Source organism: Sitophilus oryzae, unplaced genomic scaffold (assembly GCF_002938485.1).
Source record: "Sitophilus oryzae breed Bouriz unplaced genomic scaffold, Soryzae_2.0 scaffold_1396_pilon_pilon, whole genome shotgun sequence".
In the NCBI taxonomy this organism is placed as follows: Eukaryota; Metazoa; Arthropoda; class Insecta; order Coleoptera; family Curculionidae; genus Sitophilus; species Sitophilus oryzae.
The window spans coordinates 9,536,660-9,555,119 of NW_022146055.1; the positions used below are offsets into that span (position 1 = coordinate 9,536,660).

Here is an 18,460-nt window from a genome sequence, read left to right on the forward strand (position 1 = left end):
CATTATTAAAACACCCCTTCGTAGATATTGTAATCGTAGCTGTTTTCTACTGAAATAACACTGAAATGAATGTCAGTTCAGAGTTTTAACCAAGTTTTAACCTAGGAATAAACTTACTCACTTGTTTAAACCAGATCTAAACAAGCCCCAAAGTGACGTCACTGGTGCGCATTGGATGTAATAAGCTGTGGTAATAAGCAATTACAATAATTACACCTATGATTATACCATTACACCCTTATAACACCTATCGATATTCAAAATTTTGTGATTTATAAGCAATAACAAATCACGGTATTACCCAAATCACTTAGAAACAAATCCATAGGCAGGCTAAATGATGTTGATGATGTCTAAATCTTCAGGTATATGAAGGCAGGGTCTATTTTTCATCTGGTCGGGCCCTAAGGCCCAAGCAATAATTCGGGCCCTCTTTTCCAATAAAATTCAAAAATTCAAGAAATTATGAATATTTTACAACCTTTAACGGGCCCCCTAGACCACCCGGCCCAAGGCCCGGGGCTTATGGTAAAATAGGCCCTGTATGAAGGCCAATGAAGGAAGGGTGTTATGGGGGTCCAATATACATATATTTTTAGGGTTTCCAAAACTTGATATTTTATACAAGATGGAATATTCTATTTTTTACACGTAAAAATACCTTCTTCCTTATATTCGTTTTTACATGCCCATCTCTAATCTCTACCCAACCTCTGCCTCTACTGTCATAAGGCAGCTGCAGCGGGACAAATTAAAGAGAAGAAGTAGGCCGGCTAACCTTAAATTTTTTATATATTAAAAAAATTCGTAATGTTTTATAAGTCCTAATAATTTTTTTTCAAATAAAAAATGGGTTACAACTTACAATCTGAAAGTGAAGTAAAACAGTATGTTCAAAATTTAGGAACTGAATACAGATTTGGATGTTACAGTGAAAAAAAACCTGAAGGTAATTTGAATAGTGTGTACAATGGCTTATTTAATTTATTTAATATCTAAAACAGTATTAAATTAAATACCTATATTGTTATATTAGCAATATTAGTAATTTATGATCATAAATTTTACTTCTTAAATAAATTCATTTTTCAGTTTGTCATTTACTGGCGGATTTCTTAGAGGCAATAAAAAAGGACTATGAAAAAGCAGGAAAAGTCTATAAAAATAATTGCGATGAATACAAGTATGCAAAAAGCTGTTTAAAATACGGAGGTTATAGTCTTATTGGTAAGGGTGGGTTAAAAGCGAATTATCACACTGCATATGACTATTATGAAAAAGGATGTAATTTAGATGAACCAAGTGCTTGTTTCAATCAAGGTCTTTTACTTATAACACAGAATGAACAACATGGATTGAAACAGGATATTGTAAAGGTTACTTTTATACTACTGACTTATTAAAAACAAAACCTAATTTAAACAATAATTGTAGGGTCTACATTTGTTAGAAAAGGCTTGTTCCGGGCTGAATGGTGTAGCTTGTTATTATTTATCAGGACTTTATATAACAGGAGCCAAAAATGGACATAAAGTAGGTGATAAATCTGTAAAAGAATTTGATGTTCCTCGTAACATGAAGAAAGCCTTCCAGTATGCGTTGGAGGGTTGTAATCTCGGTAATATGTATAGTTGTGCAAATGTAAGTCAGATGTATGCGAAAGGCGATGGTACTGAAAAAAATGAAACTTTAGCCAAAGAATATAAAGCAAAGGCACTTGAACTACAAAATGAACATGATACTACAAAGGAAAGTCAAACTTTAAAATTTGGAGTTGGATTAGATTAATTGCTGATTCGGATTGTTCAATATTTAATAGTAACAAAATTGTGATTATTGTTTTTGTTAAAAAAATTGTACACATGTATATATAAAATGTGTAATTATACTTTAAAAAGAATACATGTTTTTGTACAGTATTTAGACATTTATAGTAAAAATGTTAATATAAAATAATAGAAACCAATATTTCTTTTCTTTAGAATTGTTTATTTACATAAAATATAACAATTTATAACAAAATAGAAGTATCACACCTTATTTAAAGTTTTAGAGTAATGTTGATCTATAAATGTAAACATAACTCAATATTATAACAATTTTTTACAATATACTCTCAATATCAATAATTTTATAAAGTTTTATAAATAAATAACTCTTGATAAATTTTTCTATTATCACAATTTAGGTAAATTGTTTGTTTACAAAAATTCCATTGTATTAAGTTTAACATTTTTATTTGGTTTCCCGATATTCGGCAATGCTTCTAAGGTAAATGGTTTCTTTAAATTATCTTTATGTAATGATGTGCCTGAAAAAGAATAACTAAAATCAGTTTTAATAAGGTTGTTTTACTCTTAGATTAATAATATATCATTTTACTAGCGCCGCAGACATTTGGCTACTGCTGGTGGATAGTGTAATTAAATTTCAATCATAATTAAAATATGAGAGATAAATCAGTACAACTACCGTATGATCGAAAAAAAAATTCACAGCCATCGCTGACGCCGTTTTTTTATCACAGGGTATTATTTTGGGGACAAAAAGATTATGATTATAAATAGCATATTTTCAATCATATACCTACAGGGTTCGGCAATAGTGCATCGGGCATCTATAGCTCCTAGAATAAAAAACATGGGAATTCTATTCAAAGTTCAAAGCTAAAATATCTACTGTGATGTATTTGAGGAAAATATTTAAACTTCTATAGGATGGCTCAAAAAAGTGTGAATGGATTGGGTTGATATTTTTTTTTAAATGAAACGTAGTTGAAAGTAGTTAGTTGAAACCATTAAAAATGTTGAAATACTTTTAAATACAAAAGATTTATTTTTTAACTCTCCATCTAGTAAAAAAATAATATACAGGGCGTTTCATTAAAAAAATTATTTTATATTTTACAAAGTTTGGCGTAGAATTTTGAACACCCTGTATGATTTAAGATTACGATATTTATAGCAAAGTAAATATAGACCATCTGAAGTAAATACCTAAGACAGTTTCTGTGGCATATATATACCATATATATATATATATATATATATATATATATATATATACTGCTATATATATATATATATATATAACAACGTCTTATATATATATGATGAACTGATATTATGGAAATATTTTATTCATATCTTAGGATGATGCAAAGTGATCTGAAAGGAAGCCAAAAATGCAATAATATACAGGGTGTTCCATTTAAAAAAATCATCATAATCCACACATTCAATCCAAGTTAAAATATTTTCCTGAAATACATCCTCGTACATACTTTGGGTTTGCACTTAAACAAAATTCTCAAGTATTTTACTGTAGGAGCTACAGATGCCCGACGTACTTTTACCGGACCCTGTATAAACAAGCTTAATTTATTATATTTTTGTCACATATCGGCTATAACTTTTACCTGTTCCTGTAAGCCAATGGCTTTGAAATCCTTTTAAAGTGTTTGGTGAGTTTAAAGATGGATAATCGAAATTCAGATTTTCTGTTGATCTGGTTTTGTGTCTTTTCGCAAAATCTGGAAGTAAAGTGTGGCCTTTCTTTAGGTTTTTATATTTCAAGTTCACAAATTATATAGGCAAAACATTAGATATATTAAAGTTCTTATGTGGTTTAATACTATACTGTATACTTAATAAATAGATTTGTTTACACTAATTGACCACAATAGAGCAATATACGTTTAATAAATGTATATTAACTAACCTAACCAACTCAATATATTATGTTTCACTGATAAGTATCATAACATCACCCACAGTTTACAAAATGTTTTAACCTGAAGACATGATATTTTACTTAGGTTGAGTTTTTTAATAAATGTTTAATTTAAGTTCCAACCTAAAGTGTATTTTTGTAAGTTTTTTTGACTATTATTATCAAAGTCTATTTTTTAAATATGAGAATGTTCAATAATTACTCCAGAAAATAATTCAAATGAACTTCATATATTTAATGATTTGCCTAACGTTTTGTTTTTTGTTTACAAAAACTTACCTCTCCATGTATTAAATACTTTTTGTGTATCTAATTTAGCCGATTGATTGAGTAATTCATTTGCTCTTTGTGTAGCCGGTTTAAAATAGTTTGTTATAATATTTTCCTTTTCCATATTAGAGTTGGCCTAAAATCATAAAAAAGTCTTTATGTATGTAATAAAAAAAATTGTTTAAAGAAAGATATACTTATTAGGAAGTAATTAATATTTCTTTATAAATACATACTTTCTTTTGTACCTTTTATACAGGATTTTTAATACAAATGATTATTTCAAATATGTATTAGATAGACACCTATAATTGTGTTCAAAAAACATGTGCCATCTCTAGTGGAGAGATTCCTCACGTAAAAATAACATTTATTTTTTATATAAACAAACCTAGGTCCCATTCTGCTTTGTTTCGTAGCTAAGTAGATTATAGTCTATTTTTATCGATTTATTATAATTTCCTTCTCCAAGTGCTTTTAGGGGTTCGAATTTTTTGAGAGTATATTTACGAAATATTTTGAGAGTAAAAGTTACTATTAGTGCGACATTTTTTAATGCTAAAAAAGTGTCGACATATTCATCAAGGACGTATGGGTTATTTCTTGAATATTTAAAAAAACATGTGCGCCACTGACTTTCTTTTCACTTGTTGGCAAAATTGTGTAGACCATTTAATGAAGATTAAAAGTTGTATTTAAATTATAATAAATGAGAAAAAAAATAAGACTTTAACGATTGTAGCTACGAAACAAAGCAGAATCGGACGTACGTTGATATAAAAAATAAATATTATTTTTACGAGAGGAATCTCTCCTCGAGAGATGCCACATGTTTTTTGAAACACCCTGTATAATTTATATAAAATAAGTGCAATATAAGGATAATACATTTTAGTAGCCAGCATTTTTAGTTCTCATTTTTTTAATAAAATGAGCTTCTTAAGTTTGCATCTTAGATTGACGATTTGGTAGCCAAAAAGAGTTCTTTTTGGTCGTGGTTGCGTTATAATTTTTCCCAAGGTCATGCACCCCCTTGGAATTAAACCGCATGCACCGCCACTGAACTAAGCAGGGTAATATTATTGTCGAATCTAACAGCAAGTGCTTAATTTCTAATAACATAACATAGTGCTTTTCAACATATCTAGTTAAAAAATGTCTATTCCTCGTGGCGGATTCATGTCTTCAAAGAAGTCCTATGGGTATTTGCCACGGGTAGTATGTAGCATATCTCTTCCCGTCGTCGGAAGCAAAAAAATACAAAGAATAAAGAAAAATCTGTTTAAAATATCTAACTACAACTATTCAAGAACACTAGTTTTTTTCTGCAGATACCTGGTTTTACTTTTACCTCATTAAGTAATTTTTAGCAGGTAGTAATATTAATTAAAATTAAGTTTTACTTATACATATTTTACTTAATATAATGTCATTTTAACAGAACCTCAACATTTTTATAGACGTATCTGTAGAAAAAAAACTAAAGTGTTCTTGAATAGTTGTAGTTAGATATTTTAAATGTTTTTTTCTTCTTTGTTCTTGGTGTTTTTTTGTTTCCGACGAATAGTTCCCGACAGGGGCGGATACAGGAATTTATTTTAGGGGGGGGCCCAAAATAAAAAGTAATGTAGAATGTGCTTTTTAGGGCGCCATTTTTAACCGAAAAGCTTAAGATTTAACCCAATTTATAGATCTTAGGGGGGGCCCGGGCCCCATGGGCCCCCCCTCTGTATCCGCCACTGGTTCCCGAAACGTTAAACATTATTTTGTCCATTATGCAAATTTGTTTTATTAGTAAACCACCACTGAAAAGTTGGTCTCCATTGGCTTAACGCAGCAGTGTTAACAAGAAATAACTTTTTTGGAGATTTTCTTACACTGCAAGTTGCGAAATACCTATAGGGCTTTTATTGAAGATACCTAGTTATTTAAAATAGTTTACTGTTAAAATGAATTATATTGTTGATTGAAGAAATAAGAAGATGCGCAACCTTATGGGCGATTTCGTGGCACAAAACCTGTCCGAGATGTAGCTGGCGATACCGTCGCCGCTAGTCAAACTGTCCGAGATTTAGTTCAGCTCTGCGCAGCTGCGCGCTGATAATCGTTTACGGCGCAGTGGATAAAGAATACTGTACCGTAGTTCTGCTTTTAGTCGACAGAGTGGTTGATTGCCGGAGGCAGTGTCGCCAGAACTACGGATTATTCCGTAGATTTACGGATTTTGGGTACAGTACCTTAATAATACGGATTTTCTATCGTTAACAATTTGCTATTATTTCATATGTAAAATATCACTCAGTATCAGCCTAGTCACGAATTTGCCCATTAGGCTGCGTATCTTCCCAATTCTTTCAATCATCGATTATATCGTAAAAATAACAACATGCATTACGTAGTGTATATGATGGAGGCAGATGCCGAATTCGGCCTATGTCCGAAATAATTAGTCATATGGCGATTAGTCCATACTAAACTTGCCAGATGCGTACAACTTCGTGGTTATAAATAGTATTTATATAACTTCTTTGCAGAGGGGGTTAATATTTTTTTGGCATAATATAACAACAAAAGATTAACACCCTGCGCATAGAAGTTGAAACCAATGCAATCAAAACTCTTCCGCGTAACTTTGTGGATATAGGGAGGTATATTTAATTATAATCGCCATATGTCTAATTATTTCGGACATACGCAGAATTCGGCATCTGCCTCAAACATATACACTGTGCTATTGTTACATTTAAATATTACCTCTCCGTTATGTATATAATTGGCGCTGATCGATTTTATCCGATTATGGTTTTGTCCTGTGCAATTAAAGCAGCGTGCAAAAGGTAATAATGATGAAAAATCTTGATAGATCTAAGTAATTGATAGATGTGAATTTTACAAGCAAGCACCATTTTTACAATATTTGGCTTTTCACCTTATCTAGAGAATTTTGGCTCTCCAAAGATAATTCGCTGTTTAGTCTCGCCGGAGCTGTTTGTATGTCCGAAAATCTTCCTATTATATAAAATTAAAATTTTGTTGTAAATATACTTATAAAGAAATATTCCAACGGAAATCCTATGAAGATTATTGTGATCTAAGTTTTGATAGGTATGTTCCAAACACCGGAAAACCGGTGCTGGGCTGACACCGGTGGCCAAATATGGACTATCCGGTGTTCCGGTGTCGACACCAACACCGGTGTTCATTTCAATACCGGTGTTCATTTCAATACCGGTGTTCATTTCAATACCGGTGTTCATCTACAACACCGGTGTTCATCTCGATACCGGTTTTGATATCGACACCGGTGTTTGGTAAACCTTAACCAGGTTAAAGAAATATGTTAAAAATAATGTTAATTAAGAAGTTCAAAATTAACCTGATAATAATAATGTCGTATCGGTGCTTATTTTTATCGTTTATTAAAACGCACCGACTTTAACTTAAAGCTTTCAAATTTAAATATATATTTTTTTTGTCAGACTGATAACTAAAATAAAGTGGAAGCGTCAGATAAACAATTATAAAGTAAAAAAATTTAATCAAAAACAAACAGAAAACGAAACAAAACATAAAGAAACAAAAATTCGTTGTAGATGAACACCGGTGTCGATGTTGACACCAGTACAACGACTGAAACCACCGGTTCTTATACTTTTAATCAAAAACAAACAGAAAACGAAACAAAACATAAAGAAACAAAAATTCGTTGTAGATGAACACCGGTGTCGATGTTGACACCAGTACAACGACTGAAACCACCGGTGGTCATCAACACCTTTCCATATTCAAAAGGTACGTCCAGGTTTGAAATTGTGGTAAATTTTTCTCATCTAGTGAAGTTGTTAATTATTCAAATTAATTTTAATTACTTAAAATCTCTAGAAATGTAATTTTGACGAGTCTTTCGAAATCTTATACTTTATGATATTTTTTCTCTCGAGAAAACTAGGCATAATTATTGTAAAATATGTAAAACAAAATCTACTACAATAATAAGGAAATTCTAAATAATCTATTGTATACAGGGTGTGTCACAAAAACATGTACCATCATCTCTCGTCGGGAGATTCCTCACGATATCAACACAGATAGGTCCGATTCTGCTTTGTTTCGTAGTTACAGGAGATTAAAGTATTCATTTTTTTTTATTTATTATAATTTTCTTTCAATTCCTTTTAGCAATTAGAATGAAATTTAGATGGTAAAAGTTACTATGAATGCTACACATAGATTCACCAGAGACCTGCATATGGATTATCATTAGAATATTTAAAAAAAAACATGTGCACCACTGACTTTTTTTTCCTCTCATTAGCAAAAGTGTGTAAACTATTTAACATCAATTAAAAGTTGTATGTTGATATTTTGTAGAATTCGGCCTCCTAGATGAGATAAACGCAATTTTATTAATCACAATTAATAAAATAAAAATAAAATTAATAAATTATTTATTTAATGCAATTTATTACTAATTTTTATTAAAAATTTTTATTAAAAAAAGTTTTAACATCCTGTAACTTTAGAACTATGCGTTTTCGCCACCCATGTATAATAATCTTTTTTATATTTTTTGATGAGGAATCAATTAGTACCTATTTAACATTTTGGCAAGTTAATGACATTAAATGCTTTTAGTTTTTTAATAAATTAGAATTGGACTAACAAAAGAAAAAGTCAGTGGCGCACATATTTTTTTTTAGAAAAATATTCTAGTCATATCCCATTATATGCACCTCTCCGGCGAATATGTCGACACTTTTTTAGCATTAAAATATGTCGCATTTATAGTAACTTTTACCCTCAAATCGCTAAAAGTACTTGGAAGAAAATTATAATAAATCTAAAAAAGATGAAGACTTTGACACCCTGTAGCTACGAAACAAAGCAGAATCGGACCTATGTTGATATAAAAAATAAATCTTATTTTTACTAGAGGAATCTCCCCACGAGAGATGGCATATATTTTTTAAACACACTGTAATTTTTTTGTTAATAATTGGATTAGGACTGAAAAAAACTCAACAGAAGCTTTTCTTGTAAATTTGTCAACGTTTTGCAAAATTTATTTGCATCATCAAAATATTTAAAATATCATATTCTTCTAAAAGTATATTATTTAATTTTAATATATGGTAGATCACAAATATTTGTATTATATCTTTAAATATAATTTATTACATCTTTATTTAAAACAATTAGTATTAAAGTTTAACTCCTTATTACAAAAAGTTATAAGAGGTTTTTAAAACAAATATATACTAATAACTATATATAAAGTCTGTCCAACGAGTCACGATAGATTTCGACATCTAAAAAATGACAGAAAATAATATGTGCTTGCGAATTAAAATGACAGAAACGACTGTCGCTGTCAAGGATCCGTCGTGGAACAGACTTATTATGGAATAGTCTAATATTATATAAATTATAAATATACGTACCAGCGGGAGGTAATTTGGTTCTAGTATATACAACTTCAGGTAATTTGTATCTTTGACTGTCATCTAACCAGATTGCTTGTTCCTTTATTGAATCTAGATCGCTAAAACAATGTATTGAAATTAAATTAACTCGTTACGCTTTAAGATGTTTTCGTTCATGTATAACTTACTCATTATATACTGTCAATTCGCTATATATAAAATATGTTTTAATATAATTAATTTAGAAAGTATGCAGCCCGGTTTAATGAGATTTGTTAACCGCATATTCGCTAATATAATATTATACTTTAGCAGGCATGATACTATTAAAATGTTTAATTATTTTAAAGAGTTATTACCAAGATTGGTATCATTCATAACTAGTCCGGTATTCATAATAGTTCGGGTCATGAAACTCAGTTCTTTTTAATTGTATTTAATCATGAAATTCAAGTTTATACAATATTGAAATGTAAAGAAGAACTAATCTCTGAAGTCTCTGAGTTTTTTCAAATTGTTGCATTTTTTTGAACAGAAATTTTAGAAGATATGATCGTAATAAATCAATTTCAAAATAAAAATGTTATAGATGTCATAATATAAACTGTTTACAGACATATTTATACACCTTATTTACAAATTAATGTAATTATGATTCAATATTCTTATTTTGTTAATAAATTAAGAACTAAATAATTATTTATATTATCACATTTTTAATTAATTTTTAAATCATACCCTAAACTATAAAAAAATAATTCTTTGTAACATGCGTGATCGAGGGTCATAAGGCAGGACCTCGTATAATTTTTTTTAATAAATTATATTATATTATATTACTTTTTAAAAAAAATGGCAATATTTTCACAAAGATAATTCAAAATATTTTATTTGGTAATACTGATATTTCGGCTCTATAATGTAATAATAATTACTAATAAATAATTTAATGTGAAATTAGGTAAGTTTTTTGATTTCCTGTAAAATCGTATCAGAAATGATACGAGGTACTGCACTGTGACCCTCGTTATGTATTCAAAATTAATATTCTGTACGAATATTTTCAAATTTGTTGAACTGCGTTAATAATAATCGTATTAGAAGTAATATATTATTTGAATAATTATAATTATTTTATAGAATATAATGAACATTTTGTTATGCATAATAGTTGGGGTTATGATACATATTTGTTTAAATATTGTCGGCATTTTATTTAGCTTGCCGAATGAAATAATTTTATTTATTTTTTTAAGTTTGCTAGAATACAGAAATACATGTATTATTATCCTGATTTTAAGTATTTAATAATAAAATTATTTTAATATAAATATTACAAGATTTAAAAAAATAAAGACACATGTGTAGTTTTGTAACTCTGGAGCTAGTTATATCCTTGTGACAATTTTACTAAAATTCTGGTGATCTACTATATTTTAACTAATTACATTTAGACAAACTATGTATGTTCGTGAAAGATTGCTGTTAATGATTAATTATAATGATGATTATAATTTTTTGATAGTTTTCTTGGATTTGTATATAAGGAAATTTTTTTAAATTATTACCTGTAATTACAATCCTTTTTTAAAGTTCCAGATAATTTTTGACTGATTTGGCTTAACAATTTTATATTTCTGTCCTGTTTCCTTATAGTTTCCAAATAATCCTCCCTCTCTTGTTCAAATTCACTCTGTATATCACTGATATCTTTTTCCAACGTTTTTACTTTATACCTGAATCGGCGCAATGCTTCTGTTTTTAAATCAAGCTCGTGACTTATACTTTTATATTGATTCTGTAGTAATTCTCTATCTTCGTTCATATCAATTTTAGCCAGCAGATGAGCTATCACACTGTAATTATAGTGAAAAAACAGATTACAACAGCTTTTACAAGTTTATTTTTATTTTTTTTTAAAGAAAAATGTTTATGTTTTACCTTGCTCTTCTTTCTGCCGCCATCTTTTTTTTCAAACGTCTTTCCGATAACTCTTTATCATTTGCTTTTTCTCCACCAATAAGGGCTTTCTTTAAAGTTTCTATTCTTTTCACTATTTCTTCTTTCGAACATATTTCCTTTTTTTGATTTTCTTTGATTTCTTCGTTTAGTTTTTTAATATTTTCTTCATATTCTTGTTTTATCAGTTCTATTTGTCTCAAGACTATCTCCTTTTCATTTTTCTCGCTAGAAATTGAAATAAAATATACTTTTAAAGAATATTATTTCAAATATATTCTTGCCTTTCATGCAAATTTCGCAGTTTGTCCATTTCACTTTGATACTCCTGCAATAATTTATCTCTCTTGGCATCTAATTCTGAATTTTTAAGCTCTAATTTTTTGTTTATTTCAATTTGGTCAAGGTTTTCGTTTGAGCCTATTAGGTCCACAACTTGTACTGTGTTTAAATCAGGACGAGAAGTTAACATACTCTTAAGTCTTTCAATTTCCTCTTGGTATTGTCTTACAAGAGCGTCCTTTGGATCCTAAAATTATTTATAATGAGTTATAAAATATAAAAAATATTGCTTTTGTAATTGATCACGAAAATTTTTTAAGTAAGTATGGTGGCAACATTGTATTTAGAATGTTTTAATGTCCTTGTATCATTGTGTTAATCTGCTGTATGACTTCGTATGTTCTAATTAAACCAAGTATGTATATCTTAGCGACGTGATATTAAAATTTTTTAGTTTGAATTTGAGATAAATAATAAACAGGGAAAATTTAGATAACTGTTTCAAATTTATTTCTAAATTCACAAAAATTCACGTTATTCTTTACACTTAGTTTGTTAAAATATTAAAAAAAAATAAAAATATTTACCTCATTTACTTTTGGTTTATTGCTAATATTTTTGGCTCTGTTAGCATACCTCAAAGTTGACAAGGTTTCCATGTAATCTCTATCCGCAGGGCTAACGCAAGCTATCATAAGCGTTCTTGTATTTCCTCCTAATGAATCCTACAGACAAGAAAGAATCAAATCATTTTCTTCTTTGATAGTTATGGAGAATTTTACTTGTAGCAATCTGGTGAGCTTTGAATCTCTGTACGGAATGTGCTTGGCTTTTCCATCAACTAATGCAGATATTACATTCCCAAGAGCACTTAAAGATAGATTAATTTTTGTTGCTTCTTTCAGTCTATCACCAGTTGCTCCCGTTTTGGTCTGTCTCTCTGAACCAGCTAGATCTACTAGATTGAGTTTCCCTGCGATAAATTAAAAAGTCAAAAATAGTAAGTAACGGTAAATCATATGCAAATGTATTGTGAAAATATTTCTGCCTACTTATAAATTATATTTGTATCTCTTGCTGTACCTAGATATCTGTAAATTATTTCACAAACATCGCATATATTAGAGAAAAAAGTATTATAATCGAAAATCGATTATAAATGCATAAAACGATTTGCTTGTAGCTCAATAAAATATACCAATAATATTTGAAGACGTACCTTTTCTTATACTCTCATTATTATTAATTTTGCTCAATTGTTCTATATTAATAGTAAATATACTATGACTCCTTGAACTATTCTGATTCATCAGCGTAGCTCCAATCATTCTATTTTTTGACCCTATGTTTAATAAGTGTTCACATTCTTGAGCATTATGGACAGGGTGAGCAGTTAAACCTGAAAAATATTAGTTTAAAGAATCTGAAATCATAATAAAATTTTCTGTTTTAATACCTGGCACTGTAAGTCCTTCGTTAGCTGTCTCTTTTAAACTAAGAGTGCTACTTGAAGCCATTTTATCATTTGGCACTAATAAATCCCTAAATAAAAAAAATGTTAAAACATAAGCTGCAAAAAAAGCTTAGTAAAAAATGTCTATACCTATGTTGCGGATTCATCTCTCCAAAAAATCCTATATGGTATTACGCCACTGCAAGAAAATCTACAAAATAAAATAGATTTTTTGTAAACACTTCTGCGTTAATCCAAACGGAAACTACTTGTCAGAAGTTAGGTTTACAGGTATACAAGTTTGCCTATCGAACAAAAAAATGCTTAACGTTTCAGAATTTTTTTTTTATTGAATAGTTAAATTTAAATATTTTAAATAGTTTTTTTCTTTATTCTTTGTATATTTTTTTTGCTTCCGACGACGGAAAGAGATAAAGTTTCCGAAACGTTAAGCATTTTTTTTGTTCGTTAGGCAAATTTGTATATCTGTAAACCTAACTTCTGACAAGTAGTTTCCGTTAGGATTAACGCAGAAGTGTTTACAAAAAATAACTATTTTATTTTGTAGATTTTCTTGCAGTGGGGAAATACCCATATAAGATTTTTTTGAGAAACAAAAGCTTAGATTCTACTGAATAATTTTGGATTATATTTTTTTAGTAATAAAATTTTAGAAGACATTTTGCTCTAGGAATATTTTCCTCTAGAAATAAAGAAAATACTCCTAAAATGTCATGTCAACCCGGTCCTCCTCTACGGCGCGGCGCGCCGCGGCGGCGTAGATACCTGGACCGGCACCCTCGAATTTTAGGTGTGCAAGAGAATCCTGAGAATACTGTAAACGGACAAGGTCACAAACATCGAGGTCTTGAGACAAATGAAAACAACACCGGACCTCGTCAATACCGTCAAATGCCGTAAGCTGCAATATCTAGACCATATGATGAGGAATCAAGGAAGGTATGAGTTGCTCCAGTGCATACTCCAAAGCAAGATTTAGGGAAAACGACGTCCAAGACGCAGAAGAAATGATTACTGGACGCTCTATAGATGAAGGTTTTTCTCTTAGCCAATGAAATTTAATATAAATAACTGTATGAGTTATAGATGTTGAGAACTTGAGACAAATACATATTGAATTTGAGAGAAAGATTTTTAATTAAATTCTTTGTGCAGTACATTTTAAATAATAAAATTCTCTTACAGGACCCTGAAAAATACTTCAATATTCATTCCATTATTGATTAGAATCGAATAATACGTTCGTAGTAATTATTATTACTATAACTCAATAACTTATTACGTAAATAAATAGATTTTTTTCAGTTATTACATAGTTTTACAAAAATCAATTGACATACACTTTACAACGTAGATATATAAATTATTATAATTATCAGAAAAATAGATTTTACAGTGAAATGTGGAAGGTGACATTTTTATAGGAAATAGTCTAGTTATAAGCGGTTATATCACATAAACAGAATAGAAAACGCTAATTTATTTTTAAGAAAAAAGAATAATAGCTGATAGTAGGTACTAAGGTTAAGAAACTAGACAAAAGAATTGTTTTGTTTGTTAATTTCTTTTAATATACATATACCGGGTGGAGCATCGTCATTGGAAACATAGGAAATCCCATACAAATTTTGAACTGTCCAGATATTGCCTACCCTATTGATTTTACAGCTAAGTTGTAAATGGATTTTTAAAGGTTTATCTATGGTAAATACACCTGCCAAATTTGAACAATTTTGGACTAGCCGATTTTGAGTAATTTGAGAAAAACTGAATAGGTAACAATCAAACACCCGTCAAAAACCGACATACCTTAAGTCGTCAGCGTCATTTTCAAACGTAACATAATTTTTTCCACGACTCGTCTATAATTTGATTATTATACATGAGTTTATGAAATCATAATAATATTCATTATTCACTAGTGAATAATGGTTTCATTATTCACCGCCTCCACGGATATCTCGATCCAAACTCGTCACATTGTGTGAACACAAACACTACCATTTATGTAAATAAATAATTTTTGTTTTAATTAGTTAAAGCTAAATTAGTTAGCTACCTAGTTAAAGAAAATTTCAATGTTTTGTTTCCATGTCACTTACTCGTTATACTCGTTCAATATTTTTTTGACATTAAAAATAAAAACTTATATTAATATTATCTAATTTTTTTATAGTCCTGGATAAAGTATAGTATTCTACTCGCATATAATGGCTGTTATTCACCATTATATGCTCGTTGAATGATATACTATTAATAAAATCTTAATATTCAGTACTAGCAAAAATTCATTGTTATACACATAAAGAAAAAGTGTGAGCATGATAAAATGGTACTACGCGGAAATAGCTTAGACAGAGTGTTTGACATGTTTCGGTTAATTTCCCCTCAATATTAAAATTAAATTACTTTTGATATTGACATATCATCATCATAGTTTATAAACCTAAAGTATGTCAGTTTTTTACTATATAGTGTTTGATTTTTACCTGTTTTAAATTAAAAATAGATGCAATCTCTTTTAAATTACTCAAAATCAGCTGATCTAAAATTGTTCAAATTTGGCTTGTGTGCTTACCACACACATAAACATGTAGAAAATCCATTTACGACTTCGCTGTAAAATCAATAGGGAGCCAATATCTGGACAGTTCAAAATTTGCATGGGATTTCCTATGTTTCCAACGACGATGCACCACCCGGTATACACCATCAAACAAAATAGTATCCACAGAATAAAGACAATTATTAGCTGTTAATAACTTATACCCAAAAAAATATGATAAGAATATAGGACACATTCAAACTAGATTATTGAAGCGTCTGACCCTAGTCTAGTTTTTTAGGACCGTTTTAATCTAATCCCCTGTTATCTGTCCTCAAAATATCTTCAACTCAATCAAAAATACCCAAATTATACGCCCAACACACTGAAGCACTCAATTACTGTCGTCTGTTGTTTTATGTCCGATTATAATTAAAATTAATCGTCATCACGACTGTAGTGAACATTTTTTTTGGAAATAAAGATACTGAATATAATAACTGCACAATTCGGTGGTCTGGGGTTCAAGTGTTAGGATATTAGATACCCGAAAATACATAAAAACTACGATGTCCATCAACTTTATTTTTTCGAAAGAAATTACTTGGTGTTTATTTCACTTTTGAATTATGTTTAAATTCTTAGTATAACTCATATACCTACCTAAACATAACAGTTATTATCGAAAAACTTACTATTGATTTCCTTTCAAAATTTGTAAAGACGCGTGGGTTGGAATAGGTTCATTTAAAATGCAGCAGTTTATTATTTGGATAAACGCTGAGACACTTCGATTTTTTACTTTTGCCATAGTAAATGGTAAAATACGGCAGTGGCGGCTCGTGACCTGTGTGTCTGAGTAGGCGACAAAATTTTAGTTGCGTCTATTTGCCCCCCCCCCTCCCCTAATTTACATAATACCCTAGACCAGTTTGTAAATATATGTTATCTCTGGGTTAAAATATAGCTCAAAAATATTTAGGACAAAACTAAAGCAAAAATAACAGCATTCAACGTAATAACATAATGATTGACATAATGTACAAGTATAGTTTTTATTGTTTTTATTAATCTATTTTATCTATTATTTTTTATCTATTACTATGGAGTCACTATGTATGATCATAGAATGTATGATGAGTACATCATAGAATTTTATTTTATCTTTATTTATTTACGCAAACTTAAAATGGAGAGAAAGAATAATTATGTTTTATATATTAAATTGACGAGTCGGTCTCTTAATAAAGAAAAGTTATTTATTATTATATCAGTAAAATCATCAGATTGCTGAAGAGCTGTGAAAAGATCTTTTTAGATTGAAAGTAAGGCAAGTGGCGATAAACGTTTATTTTTCAATCTCTACTATAAATTTTAATGCATTTCAAACATGAAAAATGTCTCTCAACCCAAGTACTTGTAAATGGTGTAGTAACAAACAAAACAAACAATTTGAAAGCCTCTGGAAATATATTTCCAGCATTATTCTCCTTAAATTATTTTATGCTCGAAATTATCATATCAATTTCTCATATCATACCTGCAATTTATTCATTAATTTATGTTGGTCAATAACATTTTTCGTTTGTTAAATCACTATTAAATGCGTTGGAAATGTATCAATATAACAAGTTTGTTAAATCAGATGTTAAATGCGTTGGAATTTTTTTATAGGATTCTTTAAATTACGGATCCGCAAGAGATAAATAAAAATAATTGAGACATACGAGTACCGATCTGCAAACCTTATTTCTAAATGTATAACAATGTTATCTAATATTTCATAAAATAAAATTCGCAAAGATATTTAACTTAGCCTCTTTTATTAACATATCGAATTGAAATAGCACAGAGACTTTTCTGTAATATCTGTTGTATCGTCTTCTTGCACCGAATAAAATAACGCGCTTTTTTATTTCGAATTCTTTTATTTCTGTGGCGTGTTCTGAAATACAACCGGTTATATCATTTTTAATAATCTCGGACAAGCCCGAAAAAATGTTTCCAATTTGCTTTAAATGTTTTAAATGCTACGTATATGATACCGATATATATGATATACCGCCTTACTATGATACAAATCCGACTTACGTCGCGTCGCTACCGCACGATGAGTTAGACAGAGACAGAAGACTGCCTTACGTCGTGCATCGGCTCTGATAGTAGGCGATGTAGAAATCGCCGAACAAAGGCACTCCAACGGTCAAAATTATTTTGTTTTCTAACGCAGCGGCACAGTCAGCAGTCAGTGTACGCCAGCGGTAGTGAATATGTTAGTTAATATACAAGACCACAAATATTAAAATATATACTATATTAAAATATTGATTATTAAAACACACTTCCGTGTATTAACAGTATTTTTATGTATTGGCAACATTAATAGTAAATACTGTAATGTAATAAATCGCTTAAATTCTGCCAAAATCTTGGGGTAGGCGCTGCCTACCTTGCCTACCCTGACGAGCCGCCACTGGTATACGTCTGAAAAATCGGTAATATCCATTATTTTAATTTTTTCGAACAAAAACACCACTTTTTATTTCATAACTTTTTCATAATTTTGAATGTGTTTCTAGGTACAGTACGTCTGCTGGATCTGTGTCTACGAAAGGAATGCGGACAAAAAGCATTTAAATAAACAACAATATATTTTATACGTCGACTTGACGAGTACGTGACCGCAAATCGCTCCGCCCACTCATTTTATTGGCTACTTGCAAATTTGTCGAATTTTTATTGATGAGACGCGTCGTCTAATTTTTTACGAAAAAC

General features: G+C 29.8%; 2 protein-coding genes across 5 annotated transcripts in view; one reads left to right on the forward strand and one right to left on the reverse strand.

The window, feature by feature from the left end:
* Window positions 1–723: 723 nt before the first annotated feature.
* On the forward strand, window positions 724–1,966 carry LOC115876096 (cytochrome c oxidase assembly factor 7 homolog). The gene is made up of 3 exons (XM_030891798.1): window positions 724–949; window positions 1,093–1,376; window positions 1,435–1,966. The coding sequence occupies exons 1-3, from the start codon at window positions 850–852 to the stop codon at window positions 1,786–1,788; spliced, it is 738 nt and encodes a 245-aa protein (XP_030747658.1). The 5' UTR covers window positions 724–849; the 3' UTR covers window positions 1,789–1,966.
* Window positions 1,967–2,042: 76 nt separating this feature from the next.
* The window catches only part of LOC115876006 (osmotic avoidance abnormal protein 3), a 38,523-nt gene continuing 22,105 nt past the window's right edge, over window positions 2,043–18,460 (reverse strand). Inside the window, exons 5-17 of one of the 4 annotated variants that reach the window (XM_030891665.1) lie at window positions 13,123–13,208; window positions 12,886–13,065; window positions 12,449–12,639; window positions 12,254–12,391; window positions 11,669–11,913; window positions 11,367–11,612; window positions 10,994–11,281; window positions 9,444–9,544; window positions 6,932–7,011; window positions 6,757–6,867; window positions 4,012–4,138; window positions 3,419–3,550; window positions 2,043–2,311 (exon numbers count right to left, since the gene is read on the reverse strand). In XM_030891665.1, coding sequence (XP_030747525.1) covers window positions 2,202–2,311; window positions 3,419–3,550; window positions 4,012–4,138; window positions 6,757–6,867; window positions 6,932–7,011; window positions 9,444–9,544; window positions 10,994–11,281; window positions 11,367–11,612; window positions 11,669–11,913; window positions 12,254–12,391; window positions 12,449–12,639; window positions 12,886–13,065; window positions 13,123–13,208 — 2,035 coding nt within the window. In that variant the 3' untranslated portion in view covers window positions 2,043–2,201. Of the gene's footprint in view, window positions 2,312–3,418; window positions 3,551–4,011; window positions 4,139–6,756; window positions 6,868–6,931; window positions 7,012–9,443; window positions 9,545–10,993; window positions 11,282–11,366; window positions 11,613–11,668; window positions 11,914–12,253; window positions 12,392–12,448; window positions 12,640–12,885; window positions 13,066–13,122; window positions 13,209–18,460 lie in introns of those variants that run through there. The other 3 variants (XM_030891667.1, XM_030891666.1, XM_030891668.1) reach the window with 3 other exon arrangements.